At 42.8% G+C, this 26742-nt stretch overlaps 1 protein-coding gene across 2 annotated transcripts in view; it reads right to left on the reverse strand.

Moving 5' to 3' along the window:
• Positions 1 to 999: 999 nt before the first annotated feature.
• LOC120534443 (zinc finger protein OZF-like) overlaps positions 1000 to 26742 on the reverse strand; it is a 35470-nt gene continuing 9727 nt past the window's right edge. For both annotated transcript variants that reach the window (XM_039762017.1, XM_039762016.1), the window contains exons 2-3: positions 14137 to 14782; positions 1000 to 3697 (exon numbers count right to left, since the gene is read on the reverse strand). In XM_039762017.1, coding sequence (XP_039617951.1) covers positions 2484 to 3697; positions 14137 to 14584 — 1662 coding nt within the window. In that variant the 5' untranslated portion in view covers positions 14585 to 14782 and the 3' untranslated portion in view covers positions 1000 to 2483. The remainder of the gene's footprint in view (positions 3698 to 14136; positions 14783 to 26742) is intronic.

The raw sequence follows: 26742 nt of genomic DNA on the forward strand, positions 1-26742 counted from the left end.
ATGTTCACAGACGGAAAAATGAAGCATATCAAGAAAAGAACACTGTCCCTTCTGTGAAACATGGAGGAGGCTCTGTTATGTTCTGGGGCTGCTTTGCTGCATCTGGCACAGGGTGTCTTGAATCTGTGCAGGGTACAATGAAATCTCAAGACTATCAAGGGATTCTAGAGAGAAATGTGCTGGCCAGTGTCAGAAAGCTTGGTCTCAGTCGCAGGTCATGGGTCTTGCAACAGGACAATGACCCAAAACCCACAGCTAAAAACACCCAAGAATGGCTAAGTTGAAAACATTGGACTATTCTAAAGTGGCCTTCTATGAGCCCTGACCTCAATCCATTGAGCATCTTTGGAAAGAGCTGAAACATGCCGTCTGGAAAAGGCACCCTTCAAACCTGAGACAACTGGAGCAGTTTGCTCATGAGGAGTGGGCCAAAATACCTGCTGAGAAGTGCAGAAGTCTCATTGACAGTTACAGGAATCGTTTGATTGCAGTGATTGCCTCAAAAGGTTGTGCAACAAAATATTAAGTTAGGGGTACCATCATTTTTGTCCAGGCCTGTTTCATGAGTTTATTTTTTTAAACAATTCTGTTGAAGCATGGTTGAAAATCAATGTCTGACTTTCATTGGTTAAATTTCATAGAATTTTTATTTATTATTACTTTTGTCAGATTAAAAGTTATTTCTGTGACCATTGTGAGTTTTTCTTTCATTGACTGAAGGGTACCAACAGTTTTGTCCACGTGTGTAATATTTAGGTCTGAGATATCACTAAAACATCGTATTGTTGTTCGTGCCGAAAATAAGTAAGTCTCTTGAAGTGCTGAATGACAGGCTGTTATTCCTATAGCACTTGTGTGGTTTAAAGTGCTAAGGGTTAATCAGCGTGTGTGTGTCATTCATGGAGCACAGTTGTGGTTAGGGTCTGTGTGTGTGTTTATCTATGTGTGTGTGTGTGTTCATCTTAAAGTTCAACAGTAGACCAACCCGATAACGAACTTGACGAGAACACTTACCCTTGATGAAACAGGTAAAAGAGCAAGTAGAGGGAAATACCACGATAATACATAAGCCCAACGGCTTCTTCAGATCCTGTAATGTTTAGTCGTGGGGGGCATTGATTCTTGTATTAACTGGTGTGCATGCAGAAGTCTTTGTGTGTTTATGTCCAGTTTATATAAATTTTTCTGTGGCTAGTTTATGACACTAAAGTTATAAGAGAGGACGGGACTGCCTAGTTGGTTTATTGCCTGTGCTTTATTGTGTGATCGAAGGGAAGTTTTCAGTATCATCTTGACAGATGTATTCTTGCTCGATTTTCTGTCGTAACTCTTTCTGGTTAATTTGTACAGCTTCATTTACCCCCAAATATTTATAGGCTTCTTCTGGGTTCACATCTGTAATGACACACGTGATGTTTTTGCTATGTCCGATTTTTCCATTAATGAAAGTTGCCTCGGTGTTTACTTATCCAGTCTCGGATGTCATTTGGATGTCTTCTGAGAATTTCTTTAGCCGGTGAAGCTGTTCCTCGAGTTGCCTTTTGTTATGGCCAAAAAGCTTCAAATCATTAACAAACAGACATTATGTGACAATCTGGGGGTTTGGCTCAATCAGGATGCTGATATTATTGAGGGGGTTGCTTAGTGGATTTATTAATAAACAGAACTGGAGTGGTGAACGTGAGTCTCCCTGGAATATTCCTCTTGATTTGCTGATCCGGGATTGTGATTTGTGCTTTTGTTGTGGTGTAGCTGCAGGTTTTCTGCCAATGGAGCAGGGTGGCAGATATGAAATGTGTGACAGCAGGGTGGATTTTATACATTTCCAGACGTTTGAGTATCCATGACTGCATCACACCGTCAAAGGCTTTCCTGTTGTCCACATCACCACACTCAGGTTTTAACTCTTTTTGTAGCTCTCCATTAACACCTTGTTTAACAATAGCTACATTGTTTTTGTTGTAGTTGACGATCTTTTGTTTCCTTTTTGTTCTGTTGCCGTTATGTTGTTTTCTTCAAGGTGACTTGATTGCTGTGAAAAGTTTAAACACTGCGGAGAAGCAGGTCATGGGGCAGTAATTTCTTGGGCTTGTTAGTTTGGTCCGATTTTAGGCTTACGAGTGTTGTTCCAGTGGTGAGGCACTGTGGTGTCATCTGCGGGTGCTGCATTAACATGATTTTACATTTGGCCGTATCCTGGTGCAGGGCTATCAGATGTTTTGAACCAGACGTTTGTTATGGCATCAGAGCCTGTTGTCATCTTCCCGTTGGCAGCAGATTTAAGGGTGCTTTTAATCTCCTTGGATTTACCTCAGGCCATTCCATTCCTTTCATTTACTTGTTTTCTGGATTTGTCCTGACCAGTCTGTTTCGTGATTGTGCTGTTGGAGATATGCATGTATGTTTCTCCATTATGTTTCCAGTTTTTTTCTCCCTGGTGGTGTACAGTAGTTATTTTCACGGTGACCCTGCCTGACAATCTATTAAACATTTTTGGATTGTCCCTGAATGCTCTGCTTTACATCTTTCCCATTCATTTTTGTTGGCAACATTTTAGTTTCTGAGCGTCTGTCAGTGTGAACCCTTTTGTGGGTTTGAAGAGCACTCTTTTGTGAAAATCGTTTGCCACATTCAGAACAACCATATGGCTTCTCTCCAGTGTGAATTCTTTTGTGTATTTGAAGATAGTTACTGGTGGTAAATTCTTTGCCACATTCAGAACAGCGATATGGCTTCTCTCCTGTGTGAATTCTTGTATGGATTTGGAGATTGCTCATTTGTGTGAATTGTTTACCGCATTCAGAACAATAGTATGGCTTCTCTCCAGTATGAATTCTCAAATGTGTTTGAAGAGCGCTATTTGTGGTATACTGTTTGCCACATGCAGAACAATGATATGGCTTCTCTCCTGTGTGAATTCTTTTGTGTATCTGAAAATAATGACTGGTGGTAAATTCTTTTCCACATTCTGAGCAACAATATGGCTTCTTTCCCGTGTGAATTCTTTTGTGGCTCTCAAGTACGTCTGCTCGTGAAAACTGTTTGCCGCATTCAGAACAGTGATATGGCTTCTCTCCGGTGTGAATTCTTGCATGGATGCGGAGATAGCTGATTTGTGTGAATCGTTTGCCACAATCAGAACAATAGTATGGCTTCTCTCCAGTGTGAGTTCTACTGTGCTTCTGAAGATCATTCTTTCGAGGAAAGCTTTTACCACATTCGGAACAACAATATGGCCTCTCTCCAGTGTGAATTCTATTGTGGATCTCGAGCATGTTTTTTCGTGAAAACTGTTTGCCACATTCAGAACAGCAATATGGCTTCTCTCCTGTGTGAATTCTTGTATGGCTCTGGAGATTGTAAATTTGTGTAAATTGTTTGCCACATTCAGAACACTGATAAAGCCTTTGTTGCGTTTGTCTCAGGTTACCATCTCTAGATTTACATTGCCTTTGAAATTTTTTGCTCTGCTCTTGGTGCACTGTGACTGAATCGGAATTGTGCTTCTGAGGTTGACTGTTGAGTGCACCTACAGGTGTTAGCTTCATCACCAACACAGACTCATCCTGCACAGAGGCAGGTGTTACACTTTTTGAGCCAGAAGTCACTTGTTTGATATTTTCATCATCTGCAGTCTGTTGAACTCTGCAATGAAGAGCTAATGAGGAAAAATTGAAGCTGTCATTGTCTGGTAAAGCTGCAGAAAAAAAACACATGATAAACAAAGGTGAGTGTTCAAGAAGTAATGAAAGAGAAAGTTCATATGTGTCAAAATTTACAGAGCTTCATGTTATTCATTCTGATTTGATTGTAATCCTAGGTAAAAAGTAACAAGATGACGACAAAGAAAAAGAAACATTGGAGACATGAATTCATAAGTAATAAAGATAAGGGAAACACACTGTTTTAGTTGTTAACTGCCTTTGATGTATTTAAGTAAAACGTATCAAATGTAGGGTGGCATTGTGGCGCAGTGGGTAGCGCTGCTGCCTCACAGTAAGGAGACCAGGGTTCGCTTCCTGCGTGGAGTTTGCATGTTCTCCCCGTGTCTGAGTGGGTTTCCTCCCACAGTCCAAAGACATGCAGGTGAGGTGCATTGGCGATTCTAAATTGTCCCTAATGTGTGCTTGGTGTGTGTGTGTGTGTGTGCACCCTGTGTTGGGCTGTCGCCCAGCCCGAGGTTTGTTTCTTGCTTTGCTCCCTGTGTTGGCTGGGATTGGCACCAGCAGACCCTGTAGTTAGGATATAGCAGGTTGGATAATGGATGGATGGATGGATATCAAATGTAATTTTTACCAAATTACATTAATGGTCTCTGAAAATCATGACCAAGCAGACAAACAATTGTATAGGAAGGGTTTCCTTGTCATGTGAAAATGATTATTAAAATCTCTTGAACAAATCTCAACACAACATAGTTTGCTGTCCTCAAAATGTCTAGTAAAGCCCTGGCCATACAGTGGTCAGTATTGCTACTAGAGAGTCCCAGAGACTCAACATCAGGTCTTGAGGGGTATGTGGTCTTCATGTTCTTTCTATGTTCTTCCTGCTTGTCCTTTTCCACCTTAATTCCACTCATTTATAAACTTCAGCTGTTGCTGTTTCAATTTAGGAAGTTTCTTGCCAAAAGATTATCCAGGCAGTGGAGAGGGTATCATGATGACCTGATGAGACAGATCAGGCACCAGCACCCCGTTGTGCGACTGGATATTAACTGGATAGGACTGGTGATCTTTGTTGGTCTGAATGACCTGTCCTCGCCTGGATTGTTCAATGTTCTAATGATGTTTTGGGACATAAATGATGTGAGAACATACATGTCTCACTAGCCATTGGCAAGAAAGGGACAGACGTGAAAAATTAGGCGAGTTCATGTAAATTCTCAGAACTCTGTGGACATGGAGGAAAAATGCTTCACCCTAATTCACAGGCCCATAACACTCCAGCATTTTACTGTGCAGGTTGAAGATCACCTAATGTGGAATGTTTACAACTATTCAGACACTTAGCGTGGTTTATTTTGAAAAGTATAACATGCTTGTTATGATTAATAAGTTTATATTAGGATCTGTGTAAAGCTTCTGTAGTAGGGATGGCTGGGCTGTCTTCCTAGTGTTAACAGCAGTATTCAATAATTATTTAAAGATGACATAAAGATAATTTAACATGCTACTAGAACTGTGTCATCATAAAAAATAAATGTCTACCAGTAAGCACCATCCTCAGTTGCTAAAGAGTGACTCAGCATATGCTGACAAATCGTGCTTCATTTGTTTTCATTGTTGCTTATCTTTCTAACGGCAGTCAGGGGTTCAACACCATTGGCTTTTTCACAAATGTACGGCTTTGCTTTGATAACAATTTTATGTCATCAGATTATTTCAGTGTTACATTCACACCCACCCAGTGCAGTGTAATCTGTATGATCACGTTTGACCAACATGGCTGCTACTGTCCTAGTCCGGTGGTCAATTTCTTACTCTATAGCTTAGGTAAATTATAACGGCACAAAACAGAACAGGTAGCAATGAGCAAAGTAAAGGAGTTTCTTCTCCCATACAGTTTCACAAAATCGATGATTACGTTCATTTCACATGCGATTTTTTTCAAACACATTAAAGGCCGTTTATTTGGAAGTTTTAAAGTTTTGTGAGGAGAGGTAGAAAGGAACATTCAGGGTTTTGCAACACCGTTTACTCTTTTTGGTTCACAAACCTTCCTCAGAAAAGGGTTCAAATGTAAGTTAATTTAAGGGAAATGCATCTTCTGGAAAATCAACATGAACACAAGCAACCATGACACTCAAACAAAAGCTTCAATTGAGCAAAATTTGAATCCAAATTAGAATAACAGAAAACGCAGTAGCTGTGGTCCAAGATGAGACACCATTTTGGAAAATATTTTAACTGCTTCTGCCTGATGGGAATTGTAGTCCCGGCATCAATATTGCTGCAAGAGTACAGGTGAGATGAAAGTGTCTCATTCATACAGCACATCATAAACGGATTTAATCCTGGGTTCCCCCAGTGGTTAAAAAAAAAGCCACCAGTTGGCACTGGTCAAAAATCTACATTATTCATTTTGTTTTACTTGGATACATTAATTCCGAGTTCCAATTTTCATTGAATTACATGGATTATACTTGATAATATGCAAAAAATTGCACAGACAAGTGCCATACACAAAACCACCTTATTTAAGGGGATTTGCAGACTTTTTGGTCACACAACACTTTTTCTACATGCCCCCATTTCAGGAATCCATAATATTTGGGATGATTGGTGTCAGAGGTGTTTGTGAATCCTCAGGTGGGTTTCATGTCTTAAGATACTTCGGCTTCCTTCTACTTTTTGGAATCTGTAGTTTTCGCTGTTTAACATGAGGACAAAGAGCTGTAAAAATAAACCATTTGAGACATTGATTAAACCTTAGGATGACCGCAATCAACTGTCTGGAGGATCGTGAAGAAGAAAGAACACACTGGTGAGCTTAGTAATCACAAAGGGACTGGTAGGCCAAAGAAGACCTCCACTGCTGATGAGAGAAGAATCCTCACCCTGGCAAAGAGTCCTCACGAGGCAGATGTGGACGTGTCAGAGAGGACTATCAGCAAAAGACTTCATGAACGGAAACACAGAGGACACACTACTAGTTAGTCACACAAACAGGATGGCCAGATTACAGTTTGTGAAAAAGGACTTCAAAAGAGCCTGCAGAATTTAAAAAAAAAGTCTTGTGGACAGATGAGACAAAGATGAACCTGATCAGAGTGATGGCAGGAGCAAATTGTGATGACGAAAAGGAACTTCCCAAGATCCAAAGCAGACCACCTCATTTGTTAAACATGGCAATGGGGGTGTTATGGCTTGGGCTTGTATGGTTGCCACAGATCCTGGCACACTTGTCTTCATTGATGATGGAACTGCTGACGGCACAATGAATTCGGAGGTGCGTAGAAACATCTGATCTGCTCAGGTTCTAGCAAATACCATCAAACTCATTGGATGGCAGTTCATCCTACAACAAGATGATGAGCCAAACACACTGCTGAGGCAACACGGGAATTTGTCAAAGCTAAAAAATGGAAAATTCTTGAATGGCGAAGTCAGCCACCCGATTTCAGTCCAATAGAGCAGGCCTTCCATATGCTGGAGAAAACTTAAGGGGACAAGCTCCCCCATTCCCCTAAGAACTGAAGATGGCTGCATTAGAGACTTGACAGAGCATCACCAGATAGGATTCTCAGCGACTGGTGATGTCGATGGATTTCAGACTAGCAGTCATTACAAGTGAGGGATATGCGACAAAGTCCTAAATATGACAACGGCTTTAATAGACCTGCCATTGCTGTGTGCCAAATATTATAGTGCCCTGAAATGGGGGACCATGTGAAACATGTGTGGTGTGAACAAAATGCACGCAAATCCTCTTAAATGAAAACTTTGTAATGTTCACATTTTAATCACAATGTCTGAATTATTATTTGATTTGTAATTTTAAACCGTGGAGCAGAGGGGGAAAAATCAAGTGATTCTGGGGGTTATGTATACACTTTAATAAAACCTGCATTGTCCTCTGAAGACTTTACAGCATCAGAACAATCTACAGTGGTGTTTGAAAGTTAGTGAACTCTTCACAATCCTCCCTATTCCTGCATAAATATAACTTAAAACATCACCAGATTTTCACACAAGTCCTAAAATTAGATATAGAGAACCCAGCTAAACAAATGAGATAAAAATATCATGCTTGGTCATTTATTGATTGAGGAGAACCACCCAGTATTTCATATCTGTAAGTGGCAACAGTATTTGAACGTAGCAGGTAATCTGAAGGGGAGATTAGAGTCGGTTGTCGTCAATCAATGTGGGAAGGGACACCCTGTTTATGGTAAAAGTGCAGGGGTCTATCAAGGGCTTCATCTTCAAACACTTCTGTACAGTATCATGTTCAGGAGTCCACCATCAGAAGAATACTGAACAACAGTGGTGTGCATGGCAGGGAAAAGCACTGCTTCCCATCTACAGTTTGCTGAAGAGCATGCGGAGAGATGTTTTATGGATAGATGAGACCAAAATAGAACTGTTTGGTTCAAATGAGAAGCGTTGCGTTTGGACTGCATTCCAGCATGAGAACCTTATCCCATCTGTGACACATGATGGTGGTGGTAGCATCAGGGTTTGGGCCTCTTGCATCTGGGCCAGGACAGTTTGTCATTGTGGATAGGAAAATGAATTCTGAATTATACCAGCAGATTCTAAAAGGAAAATATCAAGATATCTGTCCATGGACTACACCTCAAGAGAAACTGGGTCATGCAGCAAGACAACAACCCCAAACACACAAGTCGTTCTACCAAAAAGAGTAGTTGAAGAATAAAATGAAGGTTTTGGAATGACCTGCAACATGTAGGGAAAAACTTGGGGGTTGGTGGAAGAATTGGCAATCCAGCCACCATAAAAAAACTCCCACTGGTTCCACTCCATCTGAACTGGTGTGGTGCTGAGGTATCACCCGTTGCATGGCTGCACTCGGGTCCGAATCTAGATCCTGAGTTGGTTTGTCGTGTGGTGGGTGCGGCAATGCACTGTGCCTGCGTGTGCTCCTAACCTCATCATCATCATCCTTCACCCAATAGAAATGCTGTGGAAAGCTGTGAAGTGTGCCATTCATCTGAGAAAACCCAGCAACATCCCTGAGGTGATGCCATTCTGTATGGCGTTGTTTCTCAACCTGAGAGCGTGAGATATCTACAGGGGGGGCACAAAAAAAAAATGGAAATCGAAGTAGAAGCTATTTATTGAAACAAACTTGTTTATTACAACTGTTTATGGCAGAAAAATAACACAGTTGTTGACTATCGGCTCTGTGGTATTGGTGTAAACGACCACAAAATCATTCCGCACGTTGGGGACATAGTGACGTAGAATACCGGAAGTGTGGAGGAACTGTGAGAGAATGACGGAAGGCAAACGCTGATCTCTAAAATGGTAATCTTTAAAATTGCTGCACCCTTGGTAAATGGAGCAAGGTATGCAATTGAAAAAAAATGTATTTCGTGTATTCATTTATTCCGTTTTTTGTAAAATGTTTATTTTTTGTTTATAGTTTTCCCGTTGCTTGTGACGGAATAGCAATGTTAATAAAGAATGTAACGTTTGAGCCGTGAATAAAAATAAAGGCACCAGTCAGCGACTCTCTGCGTGTCGGTTCAATTAAATCAAGGGCTGCTGCAATTAGTGGCGTCACTTGTGTAATAAGAGTATAAGTTTAATATGTCGCTGTACTCTGTGCACATCTCATAAATCTGTCTGTTTCTACTCACATGCACAGTTCACAGAGAGGCTGATTTAGCACAGGGGTTCACCATATAGAACTTCTAGGCAAGCATTTTAAGATAAGACAAGTTAGGGACAACTGCGAAACGGGCAGTCAGACTGAGGACTGTCGTATACTATTTTTGCGTGTCAAAGTCTGCATGAAATTGTATCCTCTCTTTTGCCTTGTCTGGAATGGCGTGATTCGTCTAAGTGGGGGCCTGCATGTGAAGAAAGAGTATAAAGCTTTGGAAAGCGGCCAAGTACGTTTGAAGCCGACGGACGAATGGGATAGAATGTCATCAGATCCTGAAAATCCTTCCAAGTGGAAAAAATGGCAGACTCTACACATCGGGCCCCCACTCCCAGACTAGGTTTTGCCATTGGCTTTCTTCATCTGTTATGCAGCTGTCCTTAAACAAAGGTAAGTTATTTCTCCTATATGATTTCATACCGCCGTTTCACTAAGAGAGGGGTATCGCCTTTTTATATTATATCTATATACAGTAGATTTGGGTTATGTAACACACCGCAATTACACAAGAACTCATTCCAACTAGGGAGCTAACGCCCCCTGCTGGATACAGCTTGGCATTTCAAGACTCATCTTTACACGTGTATAGGCCTGTCCGCCTGTAAGCAAACATCATAAATCAAGTTACAACTCACCCCTCTCTCTTACTGTTATACTGTACGTAACTTCTGTAATCGCTAACAAGTCAGTTTTTGATTTTAGAAATAAGAAGTGATAGATACTTTATTAATCCTAAGGGGTGATTCACATAATCCAGCAGCAGCATACAGATACAAAAAACAATATTAAATTAAAGAGTAATAAAAATACAGGTACAAACAGACAATAACTTTGAATAATGTTAGCATTTACTCCCCCGGGTGGAATTGAAGAGTCGCATAGTGTAGGGGAGGAACGATCTCCTCAGTCTGTCAGTGGAGCAGGACAGTGACAGCAGTCTGTCAATGAATCTACTCCTCTGCCTGGAGATGATCCTGTTCAGTGGATTCTCCATGATTGACAGGACCCTGCTCAGCACCCATCGCTCTGCCACAGATGTCAAACTGTCCAGCTCTGTGCCTACAATAGAGCCTGCCTTCCTCACCAGTTTGTTCAGGTGTGAGGCATCCTTTATGTTGCCTCCCCAGCACACCACCGCGTAGAAGAGGGCGCTCGCCACAACCGTCTGGTAGAACATCTGCAGCATCTTATTGCAGATGTCGAAGGACGCCAGCCTTCTAAGGAAGTATAGTCGGCTGTGTCCTGACTTACACAGAGCATCAGTATTGGCAGTCCAGTCCAATTTGTCATCCAGCTGCACTCCCAGATATTTAGGGAAGCCCGCTATAAAAGTGGTTCCTATGTGAGTAGGTAGAGGTTTCAGATCCAGAGCTGTGAGTAGCACTTTTTGAGATATCTCCCTACTTTCTCTTCTGTTCTTTTTCCGGTTTTCTGTGGTGGCGATCTGCACCACCACCTAATCAAAGCACCGTGGTGTCCTTACCTTGATGGATTAAAGGCCAGAAGTCCTCATGACCATCATCATCAAATTCTTCCATGAGAACTGATTGTGAGGCCATTTATGTTAGGTAGAATGTCTAAAGGGGACTGGGCGGTCTCGTGGCCGTGGAACCCCTGCAGATTTAATTTTTTTCCCAGGCTGGCTGGAGGTTTTTTTTTTGTTTTTTCTGTCCTCCCTGGTCATCGGACCTTACTTTTATTCTATGTTAATTAGTGTTTTCTAATTTTAATTATTTACTTTGTCTTTTTTCTCTTCCTTCATCATATAAAGCACTTTGAGCTACATTGTTTGTATGAAAATGTGCTATAAAAATAAATGTTGTTGCTGTTGAGCATGAACATGGACTCGGCTCACCAAACTCGGGGATTAGGTGGATGTTGGGATGCCTCTAACTCTGAGGAAGAGGAGTGAGGCAGAATCGGGTGTGTGCAGACCAAGGGGACAAAGCACCTCCGATCACATTGTGCCACAGAAGACCTGGTGGCATGGTGGAGGAATAGCTGAAGAAATCAAAAGGTCCTTTACAGGACCACACCAGCGGTATGGCATAAGGTGCCTGAATCCATACCTCTACCGATCGCCCACTTTGGGTCGTTACAGTACTTCGAATTCCCAAAAAAATGACACCAAATGGAGAAAGTGAATTAATTTCTTCCTGGCAATGATTCTGTGGGAATCATTTAGTATTTCATTAAAGTAAAAAACTCTAATCACGGGACGCATTTCTTGTCACGTGCAGTCGTTTTTGGTGAGCTGTCAGACTTGTGTTGTGACTGTGCTGGTAGTGCAATGCCAGAGTCACCAGTTAGAATGACAATGTTTGTGATCACAATCCTAAAGATGTGCAAAGATCGACGCTCCAAAGAGCAAAACAACTTCCAGGTGAGGTTTCCTTTGGGTAAAAACACAGAAAGCTGCACAATAAGATGTTTTGGTGTATCCGAGAGTGGAAAAAATTCAGCATGTTACATTTAAAAATAAAAATAAAAGCACTGCGCTCCTCTGTGATGAGGTGAACGAGAACCATAAAGAGAAGTGACTTGGCTGACGCGGTGACGATTACTTGCATTACACAAACTGTGGAAAACCACCAAAGTGAACATGAAAGTGTGAAAGAGACTTTAGGTAGCAATCGTCCTCAGATTCCACCCTGAAAAACTTAATAAAAATACACTGTGTGCACAATTATTAGGCAAGTGAGTATTTTGACCATATCATCATTTTTAATGCGTATATTCCAACTCCAAGCTGTATTAACTTGAATGCTTATTGGATTTAAGCACGTCAGGTGATGTGTATTTGTGTAATGAGGGAGGGTGTGGCCTAAGGAGATCAACACCCTATATCAAGGTGTGCACAATTATTAGGCAGCTAGTTTTCCTCAGGCAAAATGGGCCAAAAAAGAGATTTAACTGACTCTGAAAAGTCAAAAATTGTAAAAAGTCTTTCAGAGGGATCCAGCACTTTTGGAATTGCTAAGATATTGGTGTGTGATCACAGAACCATCAAACATTTTGTTGCAAATAGTCAACAGGGTCGCAAGAAACGTGTTGAGAACAAAAGATGCAAATTAGCTGCCAAAGATTTGAGAAGAATCAAACGTGAAGCTACCAGGAACCCATTATCCTCCAGTACTTTCATATTCCAGAGCTGCAACCTACCTGGAGTGCCCAGAAGTACAAGGTGTTCAGTGCTCAAAGACATGGCCAAGGTAAGGAGGGCTGAAACCCAACCACCACTGAACAAGAAACATAAGTTGAAACGTCAAAACTGGGCCAAGAAATATCTGAAGACAGATTTTTTTTCAAAGGTTTTATGGACCGATGAGATGAGAGTGACTCTTGATGGACCAGATGGATGGACCTGTGGATCAGTAATGGCACAGAGCTCCACTCCAACGTGGAGGTGGGGTACTGGTATGAGCTGGTATTTTTAAAGATGAGCTAGTTGGACCTTTTGCATTGAAGATGAACTCAAAATCAACTCCCAAACCTACTGCCAGTTTTTCAAAGACACTTTCTTCAAACAGTGATACAGGAAGAAGACCATGATTTTTATGCAGGCCAATGCTCCATCACTTGCATCGAAGTTCTCCACTGCGTGGCCAGCCAGTAAAGGCCTTAAAGATGAAGGAATAATGACATGGCCCCCCTTCCTCATCTGACCTAAACCCTATCGAGAACTTGTGGGCACTTCTTAAACGCTAGATTTACGGGGGAGAAAAACAATCCACCTCTCTGAAGAGTGTCTGGGAGGCTGTAGTCACTGCTCCACAAAAAGCTGATCGTCAACAGATCAAGAAACTGACAGACTCCATGAATGGAAAGGCTTCTGACTGTTATTGGAAAGAAGGGTGGCTATATTGGTCATTGATTGATTGATTTTTTTTAAATGTCAGAGATGTTTATTTGTAAATTTTGAGGTGTTTGTTTATTATTCTCACTATAACAGATGAAAATAAACAAGTGAGATGGGAACATTTTCATTTTTCCTTTAGTTGCATAATAAATCTGCACACTAATAGTTGCCTAATAATTGTGCGCACATATGTATTCCCCTGATGATGTTCACACTCACATTTCCGTTGTGAAACATTCAGGTTTCAGGTTTATTAACATTTTGGATTGACTGATAGCACTGTGTTTGTTCCATATTAGAATTAATCCTCAAAAATACAACTTGCCTAATAATTCTGCACTCCCTGTAATAATAATAATAATAATAATTTTGAGTATTGTGCTCTGCGAATTGGCTGTCAAACAAATTTGTGTGTCAGTTTCTCATACCTGTATGTGTAGGGAAATGTCTATGTTTTGTTTGCTATGGTGTGGGCCAGTTAAAAGAATATTTGCTCTATGAGAATTTTGCCCCTGGTCAGACCCAGATCTTGATGAGCCCTCATTTAAATGGTGGCACACTACATGACTTCATTATTGGCTGAAATCATTAGGTGACATTAACTCCTTACCCCACCGCTTTGATCGCCGTCTTGGCCTATCAACACCTGCATGCCGCCCACCTGACCCCACTCATGCCGACATTTTTACAGTGCTTAATGCTGATCAATTTCAGCCATTCTGGTGTTTAAACAGAGTACATGTGATGCATTCTGCTGCCATACATGACTTGTTCAGCACACAAATGAACAGTTTAACTTATCACCACAACACACAATCCAAATCAAGACTATGATTCTGAGTTCAGTGAGAAAGGAAAGGCCATGCCTGTCGGGTCAATCCCATCAGCCCACAGCCTCAGGCCAATTCTCATATCTGAGCACTTACCTTCTGCCGATGCTTTGGCAATCCATTTCATGTCATATTCCTGCTTCACATGGACAGAAGGATGCAGTATGGAGGCAGGAGCCTCTTCTTCTGGATTAAAACTCTGCCACTCAGACTCATGCTTCAGATCTTCTTCCTTTATAACGCTGACAATTTTGTTTTTCTGTATGTCAGACATGAGTTCAGAGTCTACTGTAAAGTCTAGAGGTCCACTATAGCAGTCGTTGTCCTCCTTCTCCTTGTTCATGCAGACACTTTCCTGTTCAAGATGTCCAGACCTCCATTTACAGTGCTCTTCATCAACGTCTATGCCATTCATCATAAGGAGGCCCCAGTGCAGTGTGGGATCTGTCTCCTCCTTTACATTGCATACGTCTTCCGAGATGCCCTCTTCACTTTTGTATCTCACAAGTTGAGGTCCAAGGACAATCTGAAATGCCTTCTCCATATTGGACAATGTGAAACAGTGGCTTCCTTTCTTATCTCTATAAGAAAGTCCAACCAAAAAAATTAATTATAGTTTATTCATTTAATTGTTCTTCACAGCTCATTACAGAGATCTTAAGAACTGGTGCTTTTGGCAGAAAAATTCTGATGTATGGGATCTTGAGGAACTCGGAGAGAGACTTTCAGAAGGGGAAGGAACCTGACAGAGAAAATGAGAGAGAAAAACTGTCAAAAGGAGGACGGATCCTGGATTGGATCTACAAGACAAACCAACTCACATGCAGGGCTGGGTGCAGATTAACGTCATACCCGGGACGGAGCAATTGCAGGTTAATGGCCTTGCTCAAGGGCCCAACGGAGCAGAGTCACTTTTGGCGTTTACGGGATTCAAACCGGCAACCTTCCGATTGCCAGGGCAGATCCCTAGCCTCAGAGCCACCACTCTGCCACTTCTCGGCAGGAAAATTTTGCGAGGTAACCAGGAGAAGCAAACAAAGACAAAACAACAACATTTATTTCTATAGCACATTTTCATACAAACAATGTAGCTCAAGAAGAGAAAAGAGACAAAATAAATAATCAGTGTTTCCTAATTTTAATTAACCTAGAATAAAAATAAAGTCCGAAGGCCAGGGAGGACAGAAGAAAAAAAAAAAACTCCAGATGGCTGGAGAAAAGAAATAAAATCTGCAGGGGTCCCAGGCCACGAGACCACCCAGCCCCCTCTAGGCATCCTACCTAACATAAATGACCTCACAAAACAACAACAGAAAACAAAAATAAATGATAGCGACCGAAACCAGATGACAAGCAAACAATCAAAGTCAAAAAGCAGGCGATACGAGAAGAGGCAACACACACTAACTCAAAATGAAATGAAGGAGTTAATCCAAAGATCGGATAAGGTTTGATGCGAAGCCTGAGCTTTTATGCCAGTTGCTGACTAAGACAAGGTCATAGCCCCGGAAACCACATCCCTAGAAATGCAGGACGTGACCCCGAGAGCAGTACACAATATGGCTCCTCTTAAAGAAAAAGGCTGCAATACATCAATCATGACACTTTCGAGTTCAGCGTTTCACGACCTCCGTTTTGATAAAAAACCATACATAAAATCGCCAGGAATGACACTAGAAAGCATTTTCTCACACTAATTTGGACACAGCCTGCTCCAGTCTCCACGCGGAGAACATGCAAGACACCGCAGAGTAGACAGGGGGTAGGGGAAGCACAATGCTGGACAACAGCACGCTTACGGCAGACCCGACAATGCAATGGTTTCTTTTGCTTTATACAAAGAGGATATCCAACCTGAACCTACAGCAAGGCAATGGACATGCAGATAAATCAGTGGGGCACCTGCGGAAAATTGAAAACTCCCGTCGCTGTAAACAGACAAGCAAAGAGAAAACACATCATCACTTTAAGAAAATAGTACAACCCCAATTCCAATGAAGTTGAGACGTTGTGTAAAACGTAATTAATAACAGAATACAATGATTTGCAAATCCTTTTCAAGCTATATTCAATTGAATCCACTACAAAGACAAGATATCGAATATTCAAACTGATGAACTTTATTGTAGTTTTGCAAATCTTCACTCATTTTGAATTTGATGCCTGTAACACGTTCCAAAAAAGCTGGGACGGGGCCACGTTTACCACGGTGTTATATCACCTTTCCTTTTAACAACACTCAATAAGCGTTTGGCAACGGAGGACACTAATTGGTGAAGCTGTGTAGGTGGAATTCTTTCCCATTCTTGCTTGATGTACAACTTCAGTCTCCGTTGTCATATTTTGAGCTTCATAATTCGCCACATAATTTTCAATGAGAGACAGGTCTGGACTGCAGGCAGGCCAGTCTCGTACCCGCACTCTTTTAGTACGAAGCCACGCTGTTGTAACACATGCAGAATGTGGCTTCGCATTGTCCTGCTGAAATAAGCAGGGATGTCCCTGAAAAAGATGTCGCTTGGATGGCAGCACATGTTGCTCCAAAACCTGTATGTACCCTTCAGCATTCATGGTGCCTTCACAGATATGCAAGTTACCCGTGCCATGGGCACTAACACACACCCCCATATCATCACAGATGCTGGCTTTTGAACTTTGCGCTGATAACAATCCAGATGGTCCTTTTCCTCTTTTGCCCGGAAGACACGACGTCCATGATTTCCAAAAACAATTTGAAATGTGGACTCATCAGACCACAGCACACTTTTCCACTTTGCGTCAGTCCATCTCAGATGAGCGCAGCGTTTCTGGGTGGTGTTGATATATGGATTTTGCTTTTCATGGTAGAGTTTTAACTTGCACTTGTAGATGTAGCGATGAACTGTGTTAACTGACAATGGTCTTCTGAAGTATTCCTGAGCCCACGTGGTAATATCCTTTACAGAATGATGTTGGTTTTTAATGCAGTGCCGCCTGAGGGATCGAAGGTCACGGGCATCCAGTGTTGGTATTCGGCCTTGCCGTTTATATGCAGAGATTTCTCCAGATTCTCTGAATCTTTTAGTGATATTATGGACAGTAGATGATGAAGTCCCTAGATTCCTTGCAATTGTACGTTGAGAAACGTTGTTCTTAAACTGCTGGACTATTTGCCCACGCAGTTGTTCTCAAAGTGGTGAACCTCGCCCCATCCTTGCTTGTGACCGACTGAGCCTTTTGGGGATGCTCCTTTTATACCCAATCATGACAAACACCTGTTTCCAATTAACCGGTTCACCAGTGGAATGTTCAAAACAGGTGTTTTTTGAACATTCCTCAAATTTTCCAGTCTTTTGCTGCCCCGTCCCAGCTTTTTTGGAACGTGTTGCAGGCATCAAATTCAAAATGAGTGAAGATTTGCAAAACAACAATAAAGCTTATCAGTTTGAACATTCGATATCTTGTCTTCGTAGTGTATTCAATTGAATATAGGTTGAAAAGGATTTGCAAATCATTGTATTTTGTTTTTATTTACGTTTTACACAATGTCCCCACCTCATTGGAATTGGGGTTGTACCAAGAATCTGTGGTCAAATTGATTACTTCTACACTCACCTAAAGGATTATTAGGAACCCCATACTAATACGGTGTTTGACCCCCTTTCGCCTTCAGAACTGCCTTAATTCTACGTGGCATTGATTCAACAAGGTGCTGAAAGCATTCTTTAGAAATGTTGGCCCATATTGATAAGATAGCATCTTGCAGTTGATGGAGATTTGTGGGATGCACATCCAGGGCACGAAGCTCCCGTTCCACCACATCCCAAAGATGGTCTATTGGGTTGAGATCTGGTGACTGTGGGGGCCATTTTAGTACAGTGAACTCATTGTCATGTTCAAGAAACCAATTTGAAATGATTCGAGCTTTGTGACATGGTGCATTATCCTGCTGGAAGTAGCCATCAGAGGATGGGTACATGGTGGTCATGAAGGGATGGACATGGTCAGAAACAATGCTCAGGTAGCCCGTGGCATTTAAACGATGCCCAATTGGCACTAAGGGGCCTAAAGTGTGCCAAGAAAACATCCCCCACACCAGTACACCACCACCACCAGCCTGCACAGTGGTAACAAGGCATGATGGATCCATGTTCTCATTCTGTTTACGCCAAATTCTGACTCTACCATTTGAATGTCTCAACAGAAATCGAGACTCATCAGACCAAGCAACATTTTTCCAGTCTTCAACTGTCCAATTTTGGTGAGCTCGTGCAAATTGTAGCCTCTTTTTCCTTTTTGTAGTGGAGATGAGTGGTACCCGGTGGGGTCTTCTGCTGTTGTAGCCCATCCGCCTCAAGGTTGTGCATGTTGTGGCTTCACAAATGCTTTGCTGCATACCTCGGTTGTAACGAGCGGTTATTTCAGTCAAAGTTGCTCTTCTATCAGCTTGAATCAGTCGGCCCATTCTCCTCTGACCTCTAGCATCAACAAGACATTTTCGCCCACAGGACTGCCGCATACGGGATGTTTTTCCCTTTTCACACCATTCTTTGTAAACCCTAGAAATGGTTGTGCATGAAAATCCCAGTAACTGAGCAGATTGTGAAATACTCAGACCGGCCTGTCTGGCACCAACAACCATGCCACGCTCAAAATTGCTTAAATCACCTTTCTTTCCCATTCTGACATTCAGTTTGGAGTTCAGGAGATTGTCTTGACCAGGACCACACCCCTAAATGCATTGAAGCAACTGCCATGTGATTGGTTGATTAGATAATTGCATTAATGAGAAATTGAACAGGTGTCCCTAATAATCCTTTAGGTGAGTGTATATATATATATCTCATTTTTAATGTAGGTAGATCATTTCGACCTGGTCATTTTAAAAGTAGCTCGCAAGCCGAAAAACTGTGGGCACCCCTGCTCTAAGGAGAAGACTGCAGGGGTTGTGGCATTTTAATGTCAGGCCATTTGGTTTATGTAATGCGCCCGTCACATTCGAGCACCTGATAGAGCAGGTCCTTGCCGGTATACCACCTGGCCACTGGAGTGTATATCTTGATGACGTCCTGACGCCCCCAGATTCGATAAAGCACTGCAGCACCTCGCAGAAGTATTCTCTGCCATCAGGGCTACCAAGCTACGGTTCAGCACAGGAAAATGCCAGCTTTAAAGTCGCGAAGTGAATATTCTGATCACTTACCCGGACAAGGTCTCTGCCAGGAGTGATCTGCCGCTATCTAGTCGGAAAAGAGAGTGGCCACAGCTTCCTGGTTCTCACATCATATTATCATTATCATATTGCCATTCTGACATTCAGTTTGGAGTTCAGGAGATTGTCTTGACCAGGACCACACCCCTAAATGAGTTGAAGCAACTGCCATGTGATTGGTTGATTAGATAATTGCATTAATGAGAAATTGAACAGGTGTTCCTAATAATCCTTTAGGCGAGTGTATTTTACTGTTGTTGGCACAAGTCAAGTCAAGTTGGGGAGCATGCACTGGCACAGCGTGTTGCCGCACCCTCTACACAACAAAACAACTCGGGATTCCGGTTGGCAACCCCCCAGGCAGTCACACGGTCCAGTGCTACTTTCCAGAAATGACCCCCTATCTGCCTCAGCCAGGTGTTAGGTGGGCGACCCCTTGGCCTGGTCCAGCCACTTGGGTCCCCAACAATGAGGATCTTATGAGCCGGATCACCCTCGGGGGGGGAAATGCGCCACATGGCCGTAGTGCTGTAACTGACGTTCCCTCACAATGCAGATAATGTGCCTCATTCGGGACTCTATGAGCAACCACTCATTCGACATAAAGTCAAACCAATGGCACCCAAGGATTTTCCGGAGAGACACAGTACCAAAGGAGTCCAGTCTTCGTCTCAGGTCACTGTTTAGCGTCCAAGTCTCGCAACCACATAGCAAGACAGGAAGCACCAGGACTCTAAAGACTTGGACCTTTGTCCTTTTGCATAGATATCGGGAGCGCCACACACCCCATTCCAGTGACCTCATGACCCCCCATGCTCTCCCAATCCGTCTACTGACTTCATAGGAAGAGTCACCAAAGACATGAACATCACTACCAAGGTAAATAAACCTCTCAATAAGGTCGACACTCTCTCCGCAGACAGACATACTGCTGATGGCCGTGCCCGAGAGGTCATTAAAGGCCTGGCTCTTGATTTTTATCAGGACACTTTCAAGGCCAGACACTCAGACTCCTCACTCAGTCTCTCTAGTGCCCCGATCAGAGCCTCCATTGACTCCACAAAGATCACAGCAAACTCAAGATGCGTGAATCTTTCTTCGCCAACAGATGCCCCACAGCCGCTGAACCCCACAACCTTGCCCAACACCCAGTCCATACAAGCACTGAACAGAGTAGGAGGAAGAACACACCCCTGATGAACCCCAGAATCAACTGGGAACTGCCTCCACTCTGCACAGCACTCATAGTACCAGTGTACAGGCCAGCCAGGATATCCAACAACCTCGAGGGGGTCCCGCGAACCCTCAGGATGTCCCAGAGGGCAGCTCGATCAACTGAGTCGAACGCTTTGCAAAAATTCGACAAAGGCTGACACTGCAGTTGATCCTCCAGCTAGGACAGTGGATATCTCTGGGTCCACAGTTCTTGAGGCTGATCCTCCAATTAGATGTGAACCACCCAGTCTCATTGAGATTGCACGGGTAGTTAACCAACTGGGGTGGGGGGGAGATTACAGGGATCTGTGGTATCCGGGGTGAACTTCTCCAGGCTGGTGGTAAGGCTGTCCTCCTGGCATTGCAAGCAATCTTTGCTTCCATTTGGGAGAGGGGCATCATCCCAACTGACTGGAAAACGGGACTTGTCGTCCCTATCTGGAAAGGGAAGGGTGGTCACCTGGATTGTGGCAACTACAGGGGGATAATGCTGCTCTCTGTGCCGGGTAAGGTCCTTGTTAGGGTCATCCTCAATAGCACGGGTGTCGGACTCCAGGCCAGGAGGGCCGCAGCAGCTACAGGTTTTAATTCTAACCCTTTTCTTAATCAGTGACCTGTTTTCACTGCTAATTCACATTTTAATAGCCCTGTTAGAAGGATTCAGCCATCTGAATTGATTCGTTTCCTCATTAAAATGGCAGCCAAACAGAAATGAGACGTGAAACGAGCCAACAGATGACCAGCTAAACTTGGGCTTCAAACTCCAACCAGTCTCTTAATTAGAAGCCGATGCTTGCTGTTAATTAAACTCGTTATTTAATTCCACGGCTTGTTGTTGCCCTTGTTCTGCCACAGCTGACATTTCCAAAACTGTTGATTTTCTGTTTCTCATAACAACATCGTCAAAGTGTTTTGGTGAGTTGAGAGATCAACCTTACTGAGACCTTCTCCTTTCTTTATTTTCAGATATTGTGTGATGTGGCAGCTTGTTTTGTGTCTCATTATTGTTTGGCTGCTAATTAAGGAAAAAGAAACAACTAAGGGGCCTGGATCAAGTTAATTAAGAGAAGTAATTAGCAGCCAAAATTGGTCACTAATTAAGAAGATGGTCAGAATGAAAACCTGCCGCCACTGCGGCCCTTCAGGACTGGAGTTTGACACCCCTGCTCAATAGGATCCGTGATCACTTGCTCACCTACCAGCGACCGGAACAGCCTAAGAAGTCTACCATCGACCACATCCTGGCACTGAGGGTTCGCATAGAGTTGGCACAAGCAAGCTTCAGAAATATAGAAGGCACTTCTTCCTAAATCGTAACCTTTCCTTCTACAAAGTGGAAGCCTCAAAGTGGTTTTTGTTTTCATGTGTCAACTCCTGCCTCTTTAATTCCATTTTAAAATGCAAGATGTGGCCAGGTCGTGCCATTTTCTAACCCACCTAATATTGAGCAGGTTCAATGGGGGAGTCGGGTGCTTATTCCGGATAGCATAGGGCAGGGGTGGCCAACTCTGGTCCTGGAGGACCACCATGGCTGCAGGTTTTCATTCAACTATTTAATTTAATATTGTTTCTTTGTATCAGTGTGCCGCTGCTGGATTATGTGAATTTCCCCTTGGGATTAATAAAGTATCTATCTAGCTATCTATCTATCTAACCCTTTTTTTTAATGAGTGCCCTGTTTGTGCTGCTTTGAACTTATTTTAATTGACTTGTTCTTGAAGACTCAGACCCCTTAATTGTTTGTTTTTCCTTAATTAGCAGCCAAACAATAATGAGATACAAAATGAGCCAAAAACATGACCAGCACTACGGCCATGTGGCGCGTTTCCATCATACAACATCTGAAAATAAAGAAAGATGAATGTCTCAGGAACGTCGATCTGCTCAGATCACCAAAGCATTTTAACTGAGCTCTTAGAAAATCAGCAATTTCAGAAATGTCTGCTAATGCACAATGTCAGCAACAAAGCCACGAAACTAAAGAACGGATTTCATTAACGACAGGAATTGGCACCTCATGAAGCAGCTGGTTGGAGTGAAATCGGTTGGAGTTTGAGGCCCTGACTTAGCTGGTCTTCCGTTGGCTCACTCACTTCACATTTCATTTCTCTTTGGGTGCCATTTAAGGAAAGCAATGAAGAAATTCAGGGGAACAAATCTTAAAAAAAGCAATTCAATTATCACAAGAAGTTAATTAGCAGCACAAATAGGGCACTCATTAAAAAAAAAAGGGTTAGAATGAAAACCTGCAGCCACGGTGGTCCTCCAGGACCGGACTTGGCGACCCCTGGCATAGGGTGCAAGGCAGGAGCAATCCCTGAACAGGGTGTCAGTCACACACATACACTCACTGGGGACAATTTAAAATCACCAGTCCACCTAATCTGCATGTCTTTGTACTGGAGGAGGAAACCCATGCACATATAAGGAGAACAAGTGTCCATGAAGGGCACATCAATCCGTGTGTTTTTTTTATTATAATTTTTTGTAATATTGGTAGACGAGTTAAGACTGGAAATGCCTACTCTATTAGCCTTGATTGGCATTTACCTCCAGCAGAACTTTCCTCAGTATACTGCTGCTGGATTATGTGAATTTCCCCTTGGAATTAAAGTATCGATCTATCTATTCAACATTCACTCAGAACATTTAACTGCTGCGTGTTAGTAAGGGTTAAAAGCTGACAAAGCCGTTTTGCTCTAATGGCAGGTCATTCATACAGGCGTATGTCTGTCTGTCTGTCTGATCAGGGCACTCGAGAGACTGAGCGAGGAGTCTGAGTGTCTAAGCTTGCGAGTGTCCTGGATAAAGAAAAATCAGATCCAGGCCTTTAATGAACTCTTAGGCACGGCCATCAGCAGTGTGTCCACCTCATCGAGAGGTTTACTTACCTTGGTAGTGATGTTCATGTCTCTGGTGACTCTTCTTATGAAGTCAGTAGACGGATTGGGAGAGCATGAGGGGTCATGAGGTCGCTGGAAAGGGGTGTGTGGCACTCCCAATATCTATGCAAAAGGTGGTGCTTCCTGTCTTGCTACATGGTTGCGAGACATGGACGATATCCAGCGACCAGAGATGAAGACTGGACTCCTGTGGTACCGTGTCTCTTCAGAGAGTCCTTGGGTACCGTTGGTTTGACTTTATGTTGAATGAGCAGTTCCTCATGGAGTCCCGAATGAGGCACATTACCTGCATTTTGAGGGAGCGTCAGTTACGACATTACGGCCATGTGGCGCGATTCCACTGATGGTGATCCGGCTCGTAGGATCCTCATTGTTGGGGACCCGAGTGGCTGGACCAGGCCCACGTAACACTTGACTGCGGTAGATAGAGGGTCATTTCCGGAGGGTGGGACTGGACCACGTGTTTGCCTGGGGGGTTGCCACGTTGTTTTGTCATGTAGTGGGTGCGGCAACGTGCTGTACCATCGCATGCTCCCCAACTTGACTTGACTGTCATGAGACAGGGTGCAGTAAGCTGACCGAGGACAACTTCTTTATTTGGAATACATGCGTTAGACACAGGAAAGATGACTTGTCCTTCTTTAGGGCCCCTCTGACACGTACACAAAACAGAAATGGCTGGCTGATTTGCACAATATTAAATGAAATGCTTAGGTAAACGATATTATGCTTTTTTTTTTTTTTATAAGTAAGTGGAAGGGAGAAAATATAAAACAGTCGACTGAAAAGTAGAACTTTGCTCTTCTGCCTTACAATGCATTAATCCATCAACTCACCGGTGCCTGAATAAAGACTGATTGACTGAACTATTCCTGCCTTCCTCAAGGGTTACTTCCATAGCACAAATATAAAGCAAGAATATTTCAGTACTGGCTTAGGGTGGCTACCTCAACCCTCTCCTGAAAGGGCTACTCCTTAGTAGCTGCTCTTCTGGTTATGTTTTTGGATCTTCATGGCTAAATTTGAAAGGACTACACAGTCTGCCTGAAGCCAAGGGCCAATTGCTACCCTGACAGTACGTAACCTAAACAGTTCCACATATTTGCTACATAAGTGGTTCAAAGTACTAAGTAATGCCGTGTAAACACTATTAATGCTTTTTTTTTTTATTATATTTTTACTAGTTTTCTTTTACTCACTGACCAATGTGAACATGAACAGTGCTCTGCAAGTCTGAAATCCCAGATGTCTTTATAGCTGTCAAGCTGTATATCATTAATACTAGGGGGCTTCGACCTCCTGCTCGTTTTACTCGCCAACAACCTGTGCTACGTGCCAGCCTCTTCGTGTCTCTGGATTTCACTTTCACCAAATATGCCTCTTCATTGGGAAGAAACACGACTTTCTTGATGGCAACTCGAATTAGACGATCTACAAATCTCCGACTTAAAAGTTTAAATCCGAATAATATCTACATACTTCTGTCATATCAGCTATATCCATATATTCGATCTCCTTTCGCTGTTGTTATTTTACCGAGTAATAATTTCCATTTGTTTGTGCTAATGCGACCTTTACTAACATTTTTTTTGAGACTTTCGAATTTTAGTACTTCCGTCATCTCTAACCTGCTCTGCATGTGTATCACGCTAACGTTTTTGAATTCTTTACAATGTTCTACTTTCTCATCTACTCTTTGACTTTTATTTCAGGTCCCAGGCGTGGTTAAGTCTCTTGGCACAAAGTCTCATCTCACGGGACTTGAAATTGTCTCTCTCTAAAAAAGTCTTGTCACTGGATTTTTTTATACTAGCCAACCCGCGGCGTACCATTCGCCGCATAATCAGGCCGGTTTTTTAATGATTTTTAAGCACAGGGAGAAAATTAACATTTGAAAAATCGGTAACGTAATAAATCAGCAAGAAAAGCAACATTGTAACCATGCACGGAACGAACCAACACACAATCGTCCGTGACTGAAAACTGGCGGACCGCCATCACTCACGTGCCCACCTCCAACTCGTCACTTGAGTCGTTGTCGTCTTTGCACAGTCCAGATGCACCTGTGACTCACGTAGACTTTCCGTGTTCCTGCAGGAGCATCTAAGAAGACGCATGTTTGTCGTGAATGCGAATTGCTGTATGTAGCGTGTAAAACAGTTTGCTATGGTGCACGCGGTCGTGCGTTGTAACCGAAAACTCGGTTTTAGAAGACTTCTTACTTCATTTTGTTTTAACCTCAGTTGTAAAGGATTGTTTTGAGGATCTGTTTTGATTTGGGAAAATGGATCAAGGGATTAAAACATAAGTAGGCAAGAATCAGAGAGAGAAGGTCCGATACTTCAAAAAAATTTACTTATTCAATTATAACATTTAAATACATATAATGCAGTATAATGCAGTAGCGATAGATTATAGGAACAAATATATGCTAACAGTAATATATTTAAAGAAACAAACTTATGCTTACAGCAATATCAAAAGACCCAGAGCCATCATCCTAGACCAGTAGACTGAGGGAGCCCGCATGTCAGTCTCGTCAGAGGATCAACTCGTTAGCCTACTCAAAAGGTACCGGGCGGTGCGCGCATTCCCCACGGTTGAGCTTCCAAAGAAACTGAGGGCGGAACCTTCCCTTATATACTAATTGAGTGTCCTTGCCCCAAAAGCGGCTTACGTGCAAGCAATGTATACAGAAGTGATCAGTTTCAGTACACACCCTTCCACGGGACACGGTATTGTTTTTCTTCTACTTGGCCCTGATTAAGGCAAGTGCCTAGTACTAGAAGACACAGTAATATGCTTACATGTGAAAAAAGCCTCTCGAAGTGAAAAACAACTCCTTACATAGCCTTGGCTGTATCTTTAGAACATTCCCAGCTGTTTTTCCCAAAACATTAGTCTTTGCAGCTGGAGCGACCAACGCCCATCTGCTCTCCTGATTCCCTTCCTCTCTTTATTTCACCTTTGCTTTTTACAAAGAAAAATCCTTCCATTACAGGATCCCATGGGAAACCCCTCTCAAACTGTTTTACACGCTGCATATGGCGATTCACCTCCGCGAGAAACATGCCTCTATGAACAGTCAACGTGGCTCAGAGGTGCATGTAGCCTCTACGACAGACGGATATAAATGACGCCATTTTTTCTGTGTCGTCGCGTCCGAGTTGGTGGGCGTGGCTCTGCGAGCTGTCATCGTATCCAATGGTCTTGGAGTTGGTGGGCGTGGCTCCTCCCTGTGTGCGCCATAGGTGTCTTACTTGTCGGCGGCTTAGTGAATCCACGCCCCTTCCGGCGTGCTTTCCATGGGTGTCTTGCCTTAGTGAATTATATATATAGATAATGAGTTCTTGAAACATACAATGGGACTGTTTGTGACAGAACTCAACAGTG

This window comes from Polypterus senegalus, chromosome 8 (genome assembly GCF_016835505.1).
Source record: "Polypterus senegalus isolate Bchr_013 chromosome 8, ASM1683550v1, whole genome shotgun sequence".
Taxonomy (NCBI): domain Eukaryota; kingdom Metazoa; phylum Chordata; class Cladistia; order Polypteriformes; family Polypteridae; genus Polypterus; species Polypterus senegalus.